An 18,316-nucleotide genomic window follows, 5' to 3' on the forward strand; every position below is an offset into this window, starting at 1 on the left:
CACTTCCTTTTGAAAACATCTGGCTTAAAATAAATGTCCAAATATCAGCGTACAACACACGGAGTCAAAAAGAGGGAAATTAAATGGGAGTGTGAAAAGTTTATTGTGAAATGGCAGAGGATACAATAAGTTAAGACTTAGGGAGGGTTAGATTGGAAGAGGATTGAATTCATTTTGATGGCCAGTCCTGGGCCAAACGAGTCACTTTACTGGCAGATAGAGAGCCAGACAGGCAGTAAGTGGGGAGGGATGGTCATCGTTATTCCGCCTTCCCATCCATCACTGTTCCTCTGTGACGAATATAAACCCCAATGACACTGCGGGATTTTGGTGAAGATAACGAAAGAAGCACCTCATGAGTAATCAGGATAGCTTTCCAAGTGACAGGAGGAGGAAGAGAGGAAAATAAAAAGCACCAGTTTGGACAAAAGAGGAAAAAGAAAGTGTTGAAAAAATAAAACAAGGATTCAGGAAATGATATCTCATAGTCCTTTGATCCCCCTGCTTCCACAGATGGTACAGGAAGCAGCGAGCGAATGCAGCGACACCATGGGGTCTGCACATGTACGATGCTCACCACCACGGTGGCAGGGTCCTTACACAGACATGATGTGCTTGACGAAGGCTGCGGGCGAAGGCCGGGGCGGGAGACAGAAAAAAAAAAAAACAAGAAAGGAAGAGAGGGAAAACTGAGTGAACTGGAAGAAAAATACATTCTCAAACTTCCATGAAATAAACATATGTTTAATTTACTAAATGTGAAGACTGACACTGCAGTTTCTCTGTTAACACCCTCATCATTCATTACATTTTCTTTGCTGATAAAAAGCACTTTGTTCTTTGCTGTTTACATTTTATGAGCAAATCGCAAAGTAAGAAACTATCTCTGCTGTGGTTGTTTCTAAGATATTGTTTTCTGTGATTCACAGCATTTAAAGTATGAGAGTTTGTACTGTCTATAATAGCTTCATCTATTAAGCTACACTTTTTTGTCTAGAGGACAGATGACACTAGAAAAGGTTTGACAGTCACTTCTTTAAGACTATAAGAGAGACTTACACGAGGCTAAGATACTGTGTGTTAACTCCAAAAAGTCTGGATTCAACACTTCTATTAATATCAAAGAAAAGCAATGACATCATCAGGGATGTGAAGCTCCAAGACAGAAGGAGTCAAATAGTTTTCACAGGTTAGATTAAGCAAAACTTGTAAAGTAATTCTCACATAAGATAAAACAATCTATAATAATAGAGTTAATAATTATTTTGAACAGTGTGAATACTATCAGCAGCAGTAATAGTATCATCATGTTTTTATGTAGCTGTTGTCGGACTGTGTGGCTCACCCTCATAGTTGACACAGCCGTTTTCATCCTCTTGTCCTGTCATGAGAGCGTCAATCTCAGCCTCTGTCATCTTCTCTCCTGCAGGGGGAGGCAGAGGACATCTGATATTAACAACACACAAAGCGACTCGGGCACGCACCTGAACAGATCAAAGGAAACGCATCCTAGGCTGACTCACCGAGTGTTGACAGGACAATACGCAGCTCAGCACCCATCACTGTGCCGTTGCCCTCCTTGTCGAAGACGCGCAGACCCTCAACATAGTCTTCAAATCCTGCCTTGTTTGGGCTGTTGATGATGGCCTGGAGCATGGGCAGGAAGCCCTCAAACTCTACTCTCTTGCTGGCCATGTCTGCATGAAAGGAGGTAGAGTAAGTTGGATCTAGAGGTGACACTAAAGGAAGGCTCAGAGTTCTAGAGCTTCAGCAGGTTCACGATTGAGCACAGCGCAGTCCTATTTTAAGGCACATTTATTACTTTGTTTATTTATTTATTAGGTCATTTGTCATTTTGATCTTGATTGCAGTCTTGAGTTTGCACAAATCTGCACCTACACCATCATTTGTCTTCTTTCAGTTGCTCCCTTATTTAAAGGGGCTGCCATGGCAGATTCACATATTGGATTTAGCATAGGTTTTTATACCACATGCCCTTCAAGGGATTTGTGTCTCCTCCTGGTCTTGAACCAGGGATCTTTCTCGTCTTAGGCAAATATGTTAACCACTATAATAATATAGTTCTTCTGTTAGTTTAGAATACAAAGTGTGTGTGATTAAAAACAAACAAAAAAGTTTTAGATCAGGCTACGTTTTGTACTGAAAAATACAAGACGTGGACAAGCGTGAGCATTTATTGCATAGCTCTGTGCTACACTTCACAGTTTGGGAGAGTTTATGAATGAATATGACAATGTTGACCACTAGCTGGCAGCATAAACAATTTATTATGCCATTTCCTCAAAGGCACAGACCTGACCACAATATAAGACACTTTTGATGAGCAGAAGATCATTTCTCAATTCTTTGAACATGACTGCTTCCAGTCAAAAAAGCAGCTACTGATAATTTCTCTCTCATACTTGCTATCGTTTGTGTTTGACAGCAGCACTGTACACCTCTTTTGCATATTTTACCAAAAACCCAGAGCTATCCATTAATGTTTACCACACATATTATTAAAATCAGTTTAGACAAATTAGCCTTTTGAACTATGCCTCAGTTAGTAATGTTCCTTGTTTTAGCCCAGTGACGACAGCATGTCATACTGGCATCAATACAAAAAGCAAATTGCTAACTTATCTTTATTGGGATTAGAATGAATCTAGTCATGTATTTCATGCTCCCTAACATCTTCTGTAGCAAATCTTTAAGTGATCAAGTGAGGGAGCAGTTACTAAATGTCATTACTGTACCATCAGCAGAGGGGTTTCCCAGCAGTTTGGTCACCTCCTTGTTGGTGGGGTTCTGTCCCAGAGCGCGCATGATGTCAGCAATCTGGTTGTAAGCCACCTTGTTGTCACCCACCCTGTCGAACAGACCGAAGGCCTCCCTGTAGTCTGTTTAACAGAAGCAAGAGAGGATTTTGCCAGCTTAATGATCCATAATTTCCATTTTTATTTTATCTCAAAGTTGGTAAAGTTTATAATCATTATAGTTTGTTATGTCTTTATCATGGACAGTAAGACATTTCTGTTATATTCCTTCTAACTGTAGAATTTCTTTATTAAACAGAAACTACAGCAATGCAAAAACCTATTTAAAGAAGAAGAACTGCATTTGGGGCACATTTACATTTAATTGCATAAAAATAGCACTAACCTGAGGTATTGCAATATTTTTGCATTTATGTTTGTATAAAAAGAAGCTTGTGATGTTTATTTTATAGACTAGCACAGTTGCTCATCAATATATGTGATATGCATTGTCATCTGATTGTATGTATATGCAAACATAACATATCTTACTTCAAAAATTGAAGTTATAGTTTGTGTAAATGCTTTTTTTAAACCGAGTCACTAGTTTATATTTCAGCCTTAGCTGTTGCCTGTCAGCAGGTGGAGACAGCTATGCTACAAACTGACAAGGAAAATATCTAACAAGTGCAAGACATCTCAAAAGGTTGTGGTATTACTGGCTGAATAGAGTCTCTCCTGCCGATCTCGTCACCCCTCATACTATTTTCATCTCAGCTGTCTCCTTCTCTCTCAGTCAGCGGGGCAATGGGCTCTTTTAAAAGACCACCTTGGAATTGATAAACATAGCTGAGAATATGAGCTCCTCCTTTTAAAGGCAAGGCCCTCTGTGGGCGAGCTGAGTAAAAGTAGGGAATGCTGACTGCAGTGTAACAAGCAGCCTGCCAGACTTCAGGTTTGGTCATGTGGTTCCAACCAACAGCACACAGGTGTTTCTATCTGTCAAACACTACACTATCATTTTACTGTGCTTCCATCTGTAATCTTTAAATCTTCCGATCTTTTCTTTTTTTTTCTTGTTTTTTTTGGCTGTTGGCTCTTGGAACACAATGAGATATCGCTGATCTAGTGACACAGAGTTCTAAAAAGCATGTAAACAAGCTAAAGTTAATATCTGGTCACAGGGATTTGCTGGCTTGATTTGTGACATGCGACCCTTTCGTTATTAAATGATACTCTTTACAGCCAAACTGTGATGTGATCAAAATGCTTTTTAAAATGCAATCTGAGTGTTTTTAACTTGACACCAGTTGTCCTATTTATTTTTACTAACAAGTTCAGTTAGTTGATGCATTTGTTGCCAGTGTTTTCCATGCAAGAAGCCACATGTTTAACCACATATGCGGTTTCTTATTCAAGCATGCAAATCAGTCAAGCTTCTGAAACCGTAAAAGTCTTCCTAAGACTGACTGTACGCATGAAGTGTTTCTGAGCTTCATTAGCCACAAATGGGCTTCAGAATGGATTTGATGGCTTTGTGGAATTTCAAAATACAAAAATGAATGAGGTGTCCAACTGTCATGGATACGCTGAGACCTGTTATGATGTCTATTGTAGTTTTTTTTACATTGCTGTACTCTGTTATTTCTCTTTTGCTCCCTGTATGTTTTTAATTGATGGAATTTGCAAGTCACATTTTATGATAAAGGCAGATTTTCAGATTTCTCTGATGGAGGGCCAGCTGAGTTTTGTGGACTGTAAGTAACAGTATAGAACTGAGGTGAATTAAGTTTTACATACCTTCAATCTGGTCTGCGCTGAATTCCACCTACAAGCCAATATAAAAGCAACATTTTAGTAAAAAACATGGAAAGGCAAAAGTTATCACTTGCCATGTAATTAACATCACATTTGTATTCAAACAACGTGATCAGGCACTTCCCATTTATTGTGCCCCAAACAATCACATCAAAACCAAATTTAGCTTCATATTATGCCACATATGTAGGTCCATCTTTAGCTACGTTAACATGTCCACATTTGGTGTCACTCTGCATTGCCATCACATATTAGTCCCTACTCTGATAGTCCAATCCAGAGAGCCCAGGGTGTGGTCTAAGAGATCTAAGACATGGTGCGCTATCCATGGTCCCACTCCTTCTCCCCAATACTCTGCACACCTTTTATTGTGGTCCTGCCAACCCGCAGTTGCTCTCACTGACTCTCAAGTGCGTATAAGCTTATAGATATTCAAATCATTCATATAAATGTAATAAATGGTGATTGCCCCTCCCCCGCCACTCCACCAAGCTCTTACTCCATTTAGCAAAAACACTGCATCCGTCTACTTCTGTCATGCAACTTTATGAGTAGAGAGAGAGATAAATCCCAGTTCTTCCTTCCTCGGTATCCAGCACCCCAGTGTAGATCTGGTTAGGCCTTCACAGGTCATTGTACCTTGATGGCGGAAAGGTCGACAGCGGGAGCTGCGGGAGCAGGGGCTGGCTCGGGCGCTGGTGCAGGTGCAGGTGCGGGCGCAGGTTCGGCTTTCTTTGCGGGAGCCTTAGCGTCCTTCTTGGGTGCCATTTTTGCTGATAGTAGAACTACTTTGGCCCTGAAGCACAGACAATTCCCGGATCGGGTGACACACAAAGACTGTAGCACAGACTGAGCACAGAGGAAGAAATCACCGTTGGGGCGTATATATATGTGACTATTTTTCCTCTTGACCACCCGTCAACCCTATCCCCGTGTAAGGATTGGATAGCGGATGGGAGGGGTGTGTGTATGTGAAGGGGTTCTCTCTAAACTTGGAATATAGGGCTACGAGCCAGAAGGTGTTTAGCCATATACCTATAATCACAAACGAAAACATTGAAACGGCGTGAAAGGTTATCCGGGGTCACGTGATCTTTCCGCTGGATCGTTTCTTAAAGGATCTACTTTTACGCACTGCCCCCACTTTTACGCACAGCTTTGCGCTTCATTGCGTACACTATCTAGGTAATATATTCTGAAATGTTTTTCAGGCCAATCCAATAGATGATATGGATACATTAACACAAATCAGCGACTATCAGACCATTAAAACCTGACCTAAGAAATGGGAATGTGTCTGAGTAGAGGAGAGATAAAGCAATTTGATGGAAACTAAAGAGCAGATCCCGTGGAGCTGCAATATTAGACATGTGATGGAAAATGAAATCAGCTGCTGTCAAGCAGAAGTTAATGTTAGCTGAGCTGATCTTTGACAACATCTCTGATGGACTCTTCGGGGGGCTTCATTTTTACCATCAGCTGTGTATCCAAGCATTGCACAGAAATTTATTTGAAATATAGCACAGATATCCGTGTTTCCAGTGAGTTTAAGGTGACGATATTTCTAACATTCCTTTAAAATATTACACAACATATTTAGAATATGTGCAACTGATATCACGATGGTGCAATCATAAGAACATGGCACATTTGCTTTAATATTTAGCTTGAGATGACCCTATTATATGTGGTGCCAGTGGAGTATTGATACAAATACATTTGGAATATGTGTGTATCTAAGAGTGTAGAAAACTCAAAAAGGAATAAATGCATATGACGTTTTATGGTAAGAAATATGTCTGCTGTTGGCTGTAGTCAGAAAAAAAACCTAACTGATCGGACTACTTCAAATTAATATGTCAGTGTCAATATCTCATTTTTTAGATGAACAGGTGGTGGAAGGAGTGTCTTTCAGAACTAATAAAGAGCCATTGTTTATTTCTAGTCACGGATAATGTGCGTTGGGTAGATCAGCAGCTGTGGTCAGTTTGATTCTCTACTGAGGGAGGTGAATGGGGAGGAGGGGTCACCACAACCACAGGAAGGATGTGATGTAAAGGCACAGGGAGATGGCGACCTAGTGGAGCTTTCAGCTGCTGATGCCAGTAACCCAGACAAGGCCAAGAGTGCAAATTCTACCTCCTTAATTCTTGTCTATATCTGTCTCCCAGTGCCAGCGGTGCCGCCCTGCCCCCAACACCATGACAGGGCCAAGTGACGAAGGAACAGCATAAATTCCTTCACCCCACAGCCCCCAACCCCTACACACTCCCCACCCACTTGCTTTCACTGACCCCATCTCCGTGAGGGTAAGCCAGAGAAAGCCTCAGTCCCTCAGTTGTCATCTAGGCTCACCCCCAGCACTCCACTTCATCTTCTTGGAGTCTGACTTCCCTTTACTCCCTCCCCCTATAGAAACTCTGCCGCAGTCCTTGCACCTGTGCTGCAGTCCAAACTGAGCTCCACTATAGAACCTTAATGGATTCAGCAGCACGATAGAGCTCAAAGACAGAAAAGGTCAGATTTGGGTCTACCATGAAATACTACCTGGAAAGCAATTGATTGGCAGTTATTACAATGTTCTCAAATACACTGCCAAGTAAAAGGATACCTGGATACCTAACCAACGTAGGATAATCTTGACAAAGAATGGAATAAAAGGCAGACAACATTCAGAGAAAAGCTTTGAATGTCCTTCAAGAAGCTTGGGGAACCCTAAAACCTGCTTAGAGAAATCTCAAAGCTTAACTAAGAGAGTTCAGGCTCTGTTGAAAATAAGGTGGTCATAGCAAATATTGATTTTCAAGCTCATTAGAATTGTATAGACTGTTTTTGCCTCATATGCCATATTTCCACCTGTGGTTGCACATATTTTATTAAATGCTTGCACCTATTTCCCATTTTCTTAGCAAAATATAAAGGAAAAGGAGCAGCTTAAGACCTTTGTACCATATTGATAAACAAGTGTAAGACTCTTTTTTTGCTGATATAGAGTTCACCCATACTCCATTTCTCCAGTCTCAGGTTGGACCTTCCTTGGAGGACCAGCCTACATGCCCTGTAGCCATGTCGCTACCGTTATATAGGTCTACATAATGTACCTGTAATTTAAAAAGTACTTTTTCTTTCTTTTATTTTTAAACTTTATTTTAAAATACCCTGAATATATTCTCTGATCATATAATAAGCTATGCAAAGTGACCAGCTAGCCAATCTTCTTCCAAGCTCAGACAATACTGAGCTATAATTATCCTAGTTAGGGTGAAGACCGTGAGCTGTCAGAGCTATTCATATTTCTTATGTGCCTCGTATTCCTTCTTTGGTAGTCAGGTCTTCCAGTTGGTCAACAAGCACTATAAAGGTTTAGCTCTTACAACCACAATTTTGCTAGTGGTTGTTTCCCCCGTTAAAGAAATAACAGAAATAGTGCATACAAAAAGTCTAGATCACTAGTTAGAATCAGCCATGGTGCATTCCCTACACAAATGTTTGTATTTATTCAACTTTCTTCTTACTAGAGCTTTTCTTTTGAGTCTGAAGTGGATAGGATAAGATAAATCATCACTGAACATTATAGAGGATCTGGGATGTTAAAGCAAAACAGTAATAGGAAGCAATAACCAAAAGTGGGGTAAAACAAACAGTCTTTATTGAAGTGAAAGCCTATTATCTTCCTACTTAGTAATAACCAAATTATGTTCCACAGAAAGATCACAGAAAGACAAAGAAATTGTTTGCAGTAGAGTTGAACAAAGCAGTTGATAGATGTGAGTGGGGGGCTTTTGATGGGCATTCTTTTGCAGCTACCTTGCTTTAACCTGTCTTCTCTGGGTCACTTCCGCACTCTGTAGCTATGCCCTTGGTGGGGACAAGAGAGGCATTTCGTATTATCACTCCAAGGTTTGCTTCAGGACAGGTGCTATAACAGTCTCACCTCAGGAATGGAGTTGTGACATAAAGTGGCAATGAATGTTTGCTACTTTGCGTTCATAGTAATTTGTCAAATTCTGCAGTTCAAAGTATTTCTAACTTGTATCCGTACTGGAAATTCTGGATTTTATAGTACTGCAACTAAAACAGCCGTGAAATTACGAGTTGTGCAATTAAGATTCCACGAAGAAGGAAAGACAGAGGTACTGATTTCAAGACATAGCACCTGTCCTAGCCTTGGAGTACTCCTGCGTTAAGCATGATTAATGAAATGCTGAGAACATGAACTTGAGAAAAACATCATGCGATGAGTGCAGTGTGGTGTAAGATTCCAAAGATGGCAGAAGCTCCTTGGTCACTGGCATTTGGCTCGGTGGGGAGCTGCAGTGCTGAAAGGGTTACTGAAAAGAAGGAAATGACGGACCGTAGCGAAGGACTTCCTTTGCTTCAAAATATTCAGCAGAGGTCACTGAGTCAGTCTTCTGAGATGAGCAGAGTAAATTTTGGATTCTGGTTCCATCTACCGCCCCCTCTTTTTAAACCCTGAGTGCTTCCTTCTCTGCCCTACATCCATGCCAAAAGGAATGAGGCTGTAACTGAGCCTGGGGGACAGATGGTGCCTATTTATAGTCCCCACAGAGAGGTGTGAAGTTTCTTGGGATTTCAAAGAGCGGGAGCCATGGCTCCTTAAGGGGTCTGATGCAGCCTCTGTGGCCCATGTGTTCTCTTCCCCTCCCTCGCTCTCTAGAAAGCCCCACACTGGCCACACAGGGCTTAAGATGGGTTCAGGCTAAACAAAGGTACCTATTGCCTTTTTTACTGAGGCCACTGCATCACTACAGAGGATGGGAATCTAATACGAGCCAAAGGGAAAAGTCTGCTCCTTCTTTTCTCTCCAGACGATAACTTTCTTTAATAATCCAGAGGTTGAATTTGCTGTCACAGCAAGACTGCTAAACTGTCACAATGCCACTCAAAGCATGTATGGTAACACTGTGAGCGGATTTTGTACCAGCTTGACAGCTCATGCTGAGGCACTGATTGATGCTAGCAAAACCTTGTTCAAAAGATTGTATTAACAGTATACAACACAACTCCATTATAGATACGGAGGCTTGACTCAATGATTATAAATCAGCGACTGTTCATTTAGAATAATTCAAATGAAAGCATTAAAATATAGTTTTACTATTTTTTCTTTTTAAATAATGGAACGTTTTGCTTCAAAGTACTGGTTCAGAAAGTCACACAAACAATTTTCCAGTCATTACAACTGTTGCAACAACTGATACACATGTCACTACTCCTGCTCTCCTGCCATTAGTGCTGTATGCATAAAATCCAGCCTAAGTGCGCAATGACTTGAACAAAATCAGGTCGGCCATGAATGTGAAACAAATCACTGCTTTCCGTGCATTTGCTTTCTGTATGCTGTGAACTGTAACTGAGAGGTTTGGTCCTGCGGTGCTGTACATTTCTCATCTGCTGCTACTTTATGAACCTTTCAGACCTCCAAAATCATCCCACGCACACACACACTTCTTCTTTTTTCGACCTGTTTATATTTTTCAATAGCATTTTTTATTAGTCTTATTGTTGGAACACACTATACAAACAAACTTGCTTTCATATGGAAAGTGAAAGTATTGTCAGTCAAACTGCTCAATTTAAGTAGTCCGAACTGACGGCGAACAAACCCCACCATACATCCTTGAAACGAAGCACCAGTTATCTCTCTTATGTCAGGGCCAAGACTTGGAAACCTGGCAAACAGCGGGGAGAGTTAGCGGGGCGTCTATTTAAGTCCTCTCTTAAGCTTGGTCCCCATCTGAAACTCATCTGAAACTCACACTTGAAACTGCAGACAATGTGGGATCCCTCCGCCGAGGATAGACACTAGAGTTCATTAGGCCGTACGCCAGCCAATCAGTGGAGGAATTTAAAAGGCAGCTAATGACAGCCCTCCCAGTAATAAAGAGCCATACAGTACATTGCCCAGGCTTCTCGTGTTCTCGCAGTCATCACATAGTTATTTTCTAGATGCAGTTTATTCATTATTGATAAAAAGAGCTAAGGCTGAATTTTGGCACTCTATCTGTAAATGGAAACATTCAGCAGAGAAGATGAGAGGACGAAATTGAATACAGTTGAATATAGTATATGAATACAGTCCTATAATTACAATTATACAATCAGTTGTTTCGGTCTAATATAGTGCAGTGAAAATCTCTAAACGCTGAGTGCATGTTTATTTTACCGCATTATTTTTAAAACAGAAAAACAACGACCCAGCATCAAATCGGATATTTGATGGCACTGTTTAAATGACCTGTGTATTTAAAAGTGACAGAGGAACAAAGTTATTGCCCAATTAAGTGTTGAGTGGCTTCATAGTCTCATAAAAATATTTACAGACTTAATATAAAGCTTTTTAATGCCAGTAATAATTCTCGGGCTTATGGATCTGCTATGACGGGTTTTTCTCAAGGACAACTTCAAATAAAATGATTTATTACTGTAAAGGTTCAGCACCAGGACGAAAACTGATGTGTAATGAGGTCTGTAATGTATAGACTCCAGGCCAAATGACTGTAGGAGTTAATGTTAGAGTTTCACAATCTGATCAGTTTCAACCGGTGCACTTAACCTTTTAATTTTCAATGTGACATTGTCTCTCTTCACTACATACTAACAGATCTCCTGCAGACGCCTTACTTGTTCATGCCTCTTTTTTTTCGGAATATTTATTTCCACATAGTGGAACTTTATATGGTTGAACCATTATATTTAATTATCCTCTCAGCAGTGGGCTCTGCAGTAGGCTATACTCCCATGCACTCAAGGAAGATTTGCACTTGCATAGCTCACGTTTATTGTTGTTAAAAGGATACATAAATAAATGTTCTATGCACATGAAATGCTCTTCTGTGTTATTTTAATATGCAGAATAATACTGTACTGTAAATGTAAACTACTGCATAAGCTACAGCACGATCACAGAAATAAACAGTCTGACTATAGAGAGACAGAAGCTTGAGTTCCCTTGAAGTGGCTGTTGTTGTGATTTGGTGCTATATAAATAAAACCGAACTGTATGAAAATGAACCAATATTAACCTGAATGGCTAAGCTTGTGCTGGATATTTGCTCTCAAAAACATGAAACCAACCTTTTAAATCCCTGTTAAATGTTAAAGTTCACTACATTGGATTACAACATCAACCGTTTAAAAAAGCTGTAATGGTATTAAGTGAGGTTTAGACAGCAGTATAAACAGAGACTATGCATCACATCCTTTATTACATCAAAAAAGACATGTCCTCTGACTTAAATTTAGTTGTCGTTTTACTGATAAAGCTGTCAAAGCTTTTACAACATAGTAGGAGCGAAGGTGTTATTTTACTTATGCATATACAGAGAGCTGCAAATCTACACATCAAGTGTACCCACTCACTGAGCTGCTGTAACACTATTCAGTGACTCAAGATCCCTCCGCAGCTCTTGCACAACATCTGCCACTGGATGTCAGCAGTGTTCCACAGATCTACAGAAGGAGCTCACTAGGTTCATTTTGATCGGGGAAATGATTGTGGTTTGCAGGGAGAGGAGGGCAGTTTCATCAAATAGAAAGGAACTACACAAAATGCACAGAACTAAAAAAATATAAAAATAAAAACAAAATAAGCTTCAGCACAGGAAATGAGGCATATATGTACAATGCAATGACATATTGCACCAGAGCACTTCTTTAATGCTAAAGACTGGCACATGGCAACAAAGTTAACTATACAGCACATGTTATAGTTCCAAGTCTATTTTCTGGAGTGTGGAGGTATTTCCTGATCTAAACAGGTTCTAGTACTCACACCCACTTTGTTCAGACTGCTGAACACAGCAGAGTGGCAGTCAGACAGCCTTCTCCACAGAGGACCAGTCTTGCAGTGATCAGCAAATACACAGTACACTCTAATCCTACCACCATGCAGCCACTCCATGGTCAGTTTGCCTTTTTTTTTTTGCAGGCAATTGGCCTCAAAGAAAATGTTGTATAGAGTTTGTTGCACAGAAAGCACTATACAAAAGTTTGCTATAAGTGGGCACATTTATTCCCAGTGGGAAAGCATTTTTCTTTTAGCTCTGTCTGTGTTTAATGTTCTAAAATGCAGGGTGTGCATTTAATCACAAATGTCTTGTGTGTAGACATTTTTTAAAAAGTCAGTTGTTGTTTTTTTCCATTGTAACTTAAACTAAAAACATAATCTAAGAAAAAAATTGTCAAAAGCCTGTTTTTAGCTTGACATTAGTCTCTATAATAATGTTGAAACACGGCCAAATGATTAGAACAAAAGCTACATCCAAGGTCAACTTATTAGAAAACCAACAGGTGACTGTGATTATATAGTTCACAGGTTAAGTCACGCTGATACACTACAGAGCTACATTTCTGAACACTTCCTGCTAATCGTGCACTATATTTTTATCCTTTGTGTCCCTCCTCCCTCGTATTGAGACAGTGGACCTTATTTTTGTTTGGCTCTACTAGAGAATGAAAAGAATGAGTGTTCCTTTATGCTTTCAAAACAATTAAAGTCAATTCAAAATATATATTTTTGACATCTCACAGTGCAGCTAGGTAAGTAAGGTGTGGCCTTGATCCCAAATTGAATGTTACAAAGGTCACGTGTGTTTAGATTTCCTTGCATTCAGTAAGTACACCTCTGTGTTGTAGCTTGTATTTGCAGTGATAGTGATTGTTTTGAATTTTCAATTTGATAAAAATGAAGGAATTAGAGGTATTAGAACAGGGGTGTCACACTCCAGGCCTCGAGGGCGGGTGTCCTGCAGGTTTTAGATCTCACCCTGGGTCAACACACTTGAATCAAATGATTAGTTCATTACCAGGCTTCTGGAGAACTTCAAGACATGCTGAGGAGGTAATTTAGCCATTTAAATCAGATGTGTTGGACCAAGGACACATCTAAAACCTGCAGGACACCGGCCCTCGAGGCCTGGAGTTCGACAACTGTGTATTAGCACGTATGCATAAACAATTAGGTCCATAAATATTTGAACATTTAAAATCACAATATCAGTATTGTGATATCTGTCATCTTCAATTCAACAACAGGTTAAACAATATTGTTGCATCAACTGTTTAGAAAACCACAACCATTCTAGTGCTGGGATGTGATCACTTTACCCGTGAGTCGAAATTTAAACACATGCTACTTCTACATTCATTCGGCTTTCCCCGAGGCCCTAAACACCGCGCGCTTCAACAATTCCCCACCGGCGAATCCACATCAACGTTTCAAGCGCTCACTTGCTTATACTGCAATCCTGCGGCGTGGACACGAGGGAAAGCTTAAATCTCGCTCACACTTTTTCTCCCTCAGTTATTTGTTATAACGAGTAGCTTCTCAACCACGTCTGCGCCGTCTTACTAAAAGTCTGCTTATAGGTTAATATGGCAAAAATCCTCCAAGCTGTCAGCGTTGTGAAATCTTTGAGACAAGGATGCGTGTTAGGCAGAAACGTGGGGAACGCGGGCTGCCTGAGACTTCACACTGCAAAACTTTTTAGTGTCAAGGTAAGAAAACAGAAGTGTGACCGGTAAGGACTGTTGTCTGCGATAAATCCAAGAACTGAACTGTTTTAAAGATCTCGCTGAAAGTAATTTACTTTATTCAGCCCTTGAAGTTCAGGAAAAAAATGCTGAAGTTTACAAACAACAGCTGATCCACATGGTGGCTGGCAAATAGGAATCCGTGCCAGATGAGGGGGGGTAGAAACTGCAAGTGTATTAAAATAAATGGCGTCAGGCATGCTTTGCATACGGCGAATACACACACGAATATATTCTATAAAACACACTGAGTTGTTTGTGGTAGAGCTTGACGTTTTTCATTGTGCAACATTTTAGTAAATTGGCTGATTTTTCAAGGCAGATTGGAGCGGTCATGGACAAGTGAAATTTTAGTGTGACAATTCGTAAAAGAAGTTGTAAAATGAGTTGCTGTAAGTGGGTGAGATGTTCACATGCCTGTCTCGGCTAAAGTGGCAAACAGCTGCACAACTATGCACAACGTGTAAATCAGAAGGAGTGTTGCGTCATGCTTCAGATGATCTCTGATTGCAACATTCACGGAAAAGGCGAGAATTTTATTTGTTTCGAGTCAGGGTTGTGGTAGATAAAGTACTAGTTTTTAAAATGACATGCATTAATTTGCTAAATAACGTTAGTAAGTAAATGCATTAATTGAGAAATTACTTTTTTTTTAATTTAAAAGATCTTAAGGCTGTGAATAAATCGGTGGTATGCTAATATTTTTATATCTGTGACGAGTACGAGTAATATTGGTCACTGTTTTCCTGATTGCTATCTGGAGGTCATGGTGCATCACACCAGCCTCTTTAATAATCTATGCAGCTCTCTCTCTCTCTTAGACACGTGTACAGATGCACTCTCTCACTCCTACACAACAGAAAAACAGATTTGTCTGTCTCAGCATTCGCAGTACAATTCACACAGGCCTGCAGTTTCAGCATGATGTCCCAGAGCGTCACTGGTTGCCATTGCATCTAAACTCAAAATCTACAACACATCTTTTTCAAAGTCTTTCCTTTGGTTCTTCCAAAGTCTCTTAATAAAAAGAGAATATATTATTTTGGGGTGTGATGATTTTTTTTTTTATATTATGTTATTTTTTTTTAACTCATTCACTGCCATTGACGTCTATAGCCGTCAATTGCAGTGCATGAGTCAATGGGTTTAACTCATTCACTGCCAATGGCTGGCAGTGAATGAGTTAACTTTACTTTTAACTCCCAGGCCCAGACAGCCCACCTGGTCTTGGAGGATGGCACCAGGATGAAAGGGATTTCTTTTGGGCATGATGCCTCTGTAGCTGGAGAGCTGGTCTTCAATACTGGTCTTGTGGGGTAAGAAGGAGAAATGCTGACTGAAATTATAACACCGTTAGATTTTTATTTCTTTATTTCTTTTGAATGGCACATTTCAACAATTCCAGTACATATTTGAAGAAACAAAAAGGCATTGACATCTGACATGAAACTTGCTTTTAATTTGATAACCTCTGCATCAGTCACATTTATATAGTTTTAAATAGAAGTGTGAGTTTAAGTGCATTTTTTTTAAAACCAATAAATCACTTCAATAAAAATCTTTACAAAATGTTTCTGTTTTTTTTCTACTTTAGGTATCCCGAGGCCCTGACTGACCCAAGTTATAGAGGTCAAATACTGACGCTGACATATCCTATTGTAGGGAACTATGGTGTGCCGAATACAGAGGAACTGGATGAGCTAGGCCTGAGAAAACATGTAGAGTCAGAACGCATTCAAGTAGGTAACTAAGGTGTGGCTTGTCTTACAAGCATGTCTTCATATTCCGCTACATTGAGTAATTATCTGACTGTACAAGCGTTTGTCTCATTCTTTTGTTTTTAATAATTGGATAGAAATCCTGTGTAAACAATGCCTGCCTCAAGTTTAGAACCCATGGGCATCACCAGACTAATGCAGACAAATATCATTTTCTCCCCTGAAATGCTCTGTTAGGCTTTTACTGCAACCTCCTTCAGTTGCTGCTTGTTTATGAGTCTCTCTCTGCCTTCAGTTTTGTATTTAATAACTGAATAGCATGCTCTGTTGAGTTGAGATCAGGTGACTTTGCAGTTGGAAAATGTCACTTTTTTTTGTCTTGAGAAAAAGTCTTGGGATGCTTCTGCAGTATGCTTGGCTCGTTATCCATTTGCACTTAGAAGTTCTGTCCGATCACTTTTGAAGTATTTCGCTAATACGAGCAAATGCTATAGCCAATCCATTACAGCCAATTCAACTAGTGGCCCAATCCATTATAGGCGCTCCAGCAATACATGCCCATAACATTCCCTCCACCATATTTGACAGCTGATGTGACATATTGGATCTGTTTCTTTTCTTCTTCAAACTTTTCGCTTCCCATCTCTCTGTTACAAGCTAAGTTTTAGCTGCCTAAATAGTTTTTTCCGACCTGCCCAAAGAGCATGGGAAGGGTTTCCTGTTAAGTGTAACCAGTGGTTTGCAACTTGATGCAAACGCTTTATTTGCAGTCTTGAGGACATCTCTTGAATGTAGACTTTAACAGTGATACAGCTACCGCGTAAAGAGTTCTTGACTTGGATAGATGTGAAAGGTTTTACTTAATCAAGTGAAAAATAAACTCTGTGCTCATTCCATTTTTTGAAGCTTTCTGGTGTTGCTGAGCTGGTGGTGCGTTCATTCTTTTTAAGAATGATGGTTATTTTTGGTCACTCTTAAAGTTTTTGATACATCTCAACCTCATTAAGGCTTCCTTAAATTGGCTTGGCATCTCTTTGTTCTTCATATTGAGATTTTCAGTGAATGGCTACTAAATTCACCTCTGGATCCTTTATGTGTTTGGCTTTGTGCACGGCTTCACTTGGCTATGAAAATGATTGCCAGAAGGCAGTCTGTTTGCTTTTCAAGCCATAAATTGTCCAGATACTTATGGACCTAACTGCATATAATCCACCACAGTTTTCTCACTGATAACAATGTCAGCTGTTAATGTTGAATCATATTAGAGCTGCTTTAATTTTCTGGCAAATAAAGAATTAACACTGCAGTTGGCACTGACCACTCATGGCCATTTTCCTTTTTTTTTTTTTTTTTTTTTACTTCACTGAATTTTTGTTTAATTACAGCTAGGGTTAAGTGGTTGAAGCATCAGGTCAGAATGGCTGACCCTTTTATTAAAACTGTGTAACTGCAGTTAATAGACTGGAGGGGTTTTAAATTGGACTTTTTTTCCAAGGCTCATACAATGCTTTGGTTTCTCTAGGTATCTGGTCTACTGGTTCAAGACTATAGCCACGAGTACAGCCACTGGAACTCTGTCAAGTCTCTGGGTCAATGGCTGCAAGAAGAGAAGGTTAGATTGCAAATTAGAAGCTGTGAGAATGCGTGAATGATGAATATGACTTTTCTGTTAATGTAAATCTTACCCTCAAAAGGTTCCTGCACTGTTTGGGATAGACACCAGGATGCTGACCAAAGTCATCAGAGATAAGGTACCACAATTAGAAAGACTGTATCTGTTTCACGTTTAATGAATGAGTCGGTCAGTTTCTGATATGTTTGGCTTGTGGTTTCTCTTAAGGGAACAGTTTTGGGGAAGATTGAATTTGATGGTCAGCCTGTTGACATAACTGACCCCAATCAGAAAAACTTAGTAGCAGAAGTTTCAACCAAGGTAACAACTGCCAGTTTTTTTTCTTTTTTTTAATTTAACGATAATATCAGATTTAAAAACTCCTTTTGTTTAGATATTTTGAAATGGCACTAACCTCTTCTTGTCATGCCTCTATACTCACCAGGAAGTCAAAGTTTTTGGAAAAGGCAACCCAATTAAAGTGGTGGCTGTCGACTGTGGCATTAAACATAACATAATTCGACTGCTGGTTAAGGTGAGAGTTGCGTGAAACATCCTTGTTCGACTGTGTGCGTTCCATTTGGAGACCTTGTTTTTGTGACTTAGCCCCAAATGACCTCCTCTGCATAAACGCAGAATAAAAAAGTCAGCGCTCTGTTACATGCTTTCTGCAACCTGACCTAGAAATTTTGAGAAAGTAAATCTGGGCCTAATGAGCTCCAGAAATGTAAAATTTGTTTCTGGCATGGAGATTGGTAAGAGAGTGGGTTTTCATCATGTTTGTACTCAAAGTTAATGACTTGTGATATTTGCTTTTAATTGGATTGGTTATAACATTGTATTCATCGATTTGCTCT

The 18,316-nt window shown here is 39.9% G+C and overlaps 2 protein-coding genes across 4 annotated transcripts in view; one reads left to right on the forward strand and one right to left on the reverse strand.

Annotated features, from left to right (window-relative positions):
• Positions 1–84: 84 nt before the first annotated feature.
• Positions 85–5,444, reverse strand: myl1 (myosin, light chain 1, alkali; skeletal, fast). The gene is made up of 6 exons (XM_082508868.1): positions 5,214–5,444; positions 4,557–4,584; positions 2,757–2,900; positions 1,524–1,697; positions 1,346–1,423; positions 85–625 (listed from the first exon to the last, which is right to left on the reverse strand). Exons 1-6 carry the CDS (start codon positions 5,340–5,342, stop codon positions 597–599), a joined length of 582 nt encoding a protein of 193 aa, XP_082364994.1. The 5' UTR covers positions 5,343–5,444; the 3' UTR covers positions 85–596.
• An 8,332-nt stretch (positions 5,445–13,776) lies between these two features.
• cps1 (carbamoyl-phosphate synthase 1, mitochondrial) overlaps positions 13,777–18,316 on the forward strand; it is a 68,452-nt gene continuing 63,912 nt past the window's right edge. For all 3 annotated transcript variants that reach the window (XM_082509406.1, XM_082509404.1, XM_082509405.1), the window contains exons 1-7: positions 13,777–14,093; positions 15,336–15,445; positions 15,724–15,868; positions 17,370–17,459; positions 17,542–17,598; positions 17,688–17,780; positions 17,905–17,994. In XM_082509406.1, coding sequence (XP_082365532.1) covers positions 13,971–14,093; positions 15,336–15,445; positions 15,724–15,868; positions 17,370–17,459; positions 17,542–17,598; positions 17,688–17,780; positions 17,905–17,994 — 708 coding nt within the window. In that variant the 5' untranslated portion in view covers positions 13,777–13,970. The remainder of the gene's footprint in view (positions 14,094–15,335; positions 15,446–15,723; positions 15,869–17,369; positions 17,460–17,541; positions 17,599–17,687; positions 17,781–17,904; positions 17,995–18,316) is intronic.

The sequence above is a fragment of the Aulonocara stuartgranti genome, assembly GCF_965226115.1.
Source record: "Aulonocara stuartgranti genome assembly, chromosome: 16".
Lineage (NCBI taxonomy): Eukaryota > Metazoa > Chordata > Actinopteri > Cichliformes > Cichlidae > Aulonocara > Aulonocara stuartgranti.

Coding starts and splice junctions, on each gene's coding strand:
- myl1 (XM_082508868.1), bottom strand. CDS start 5,342: ATGGCACCCAAGAAGGACGCTAAGGCTCCCGCAAAGAAAGCCGAACCT. Junction 1,424..1,523: donor TATTGTCCTGTCAACACTCG/GTGAGTCAGCCT, acceptor CTCCCCCTGCAG/GAGAGAAGATGACAGAGGCT. Junction 626..1,345: donor CGGCTGTGTCAACTATGAGG/GTGAGCCACACA, acceptor CTTCGCCCGCAG/CCTTCGTCAAGCACATCATG.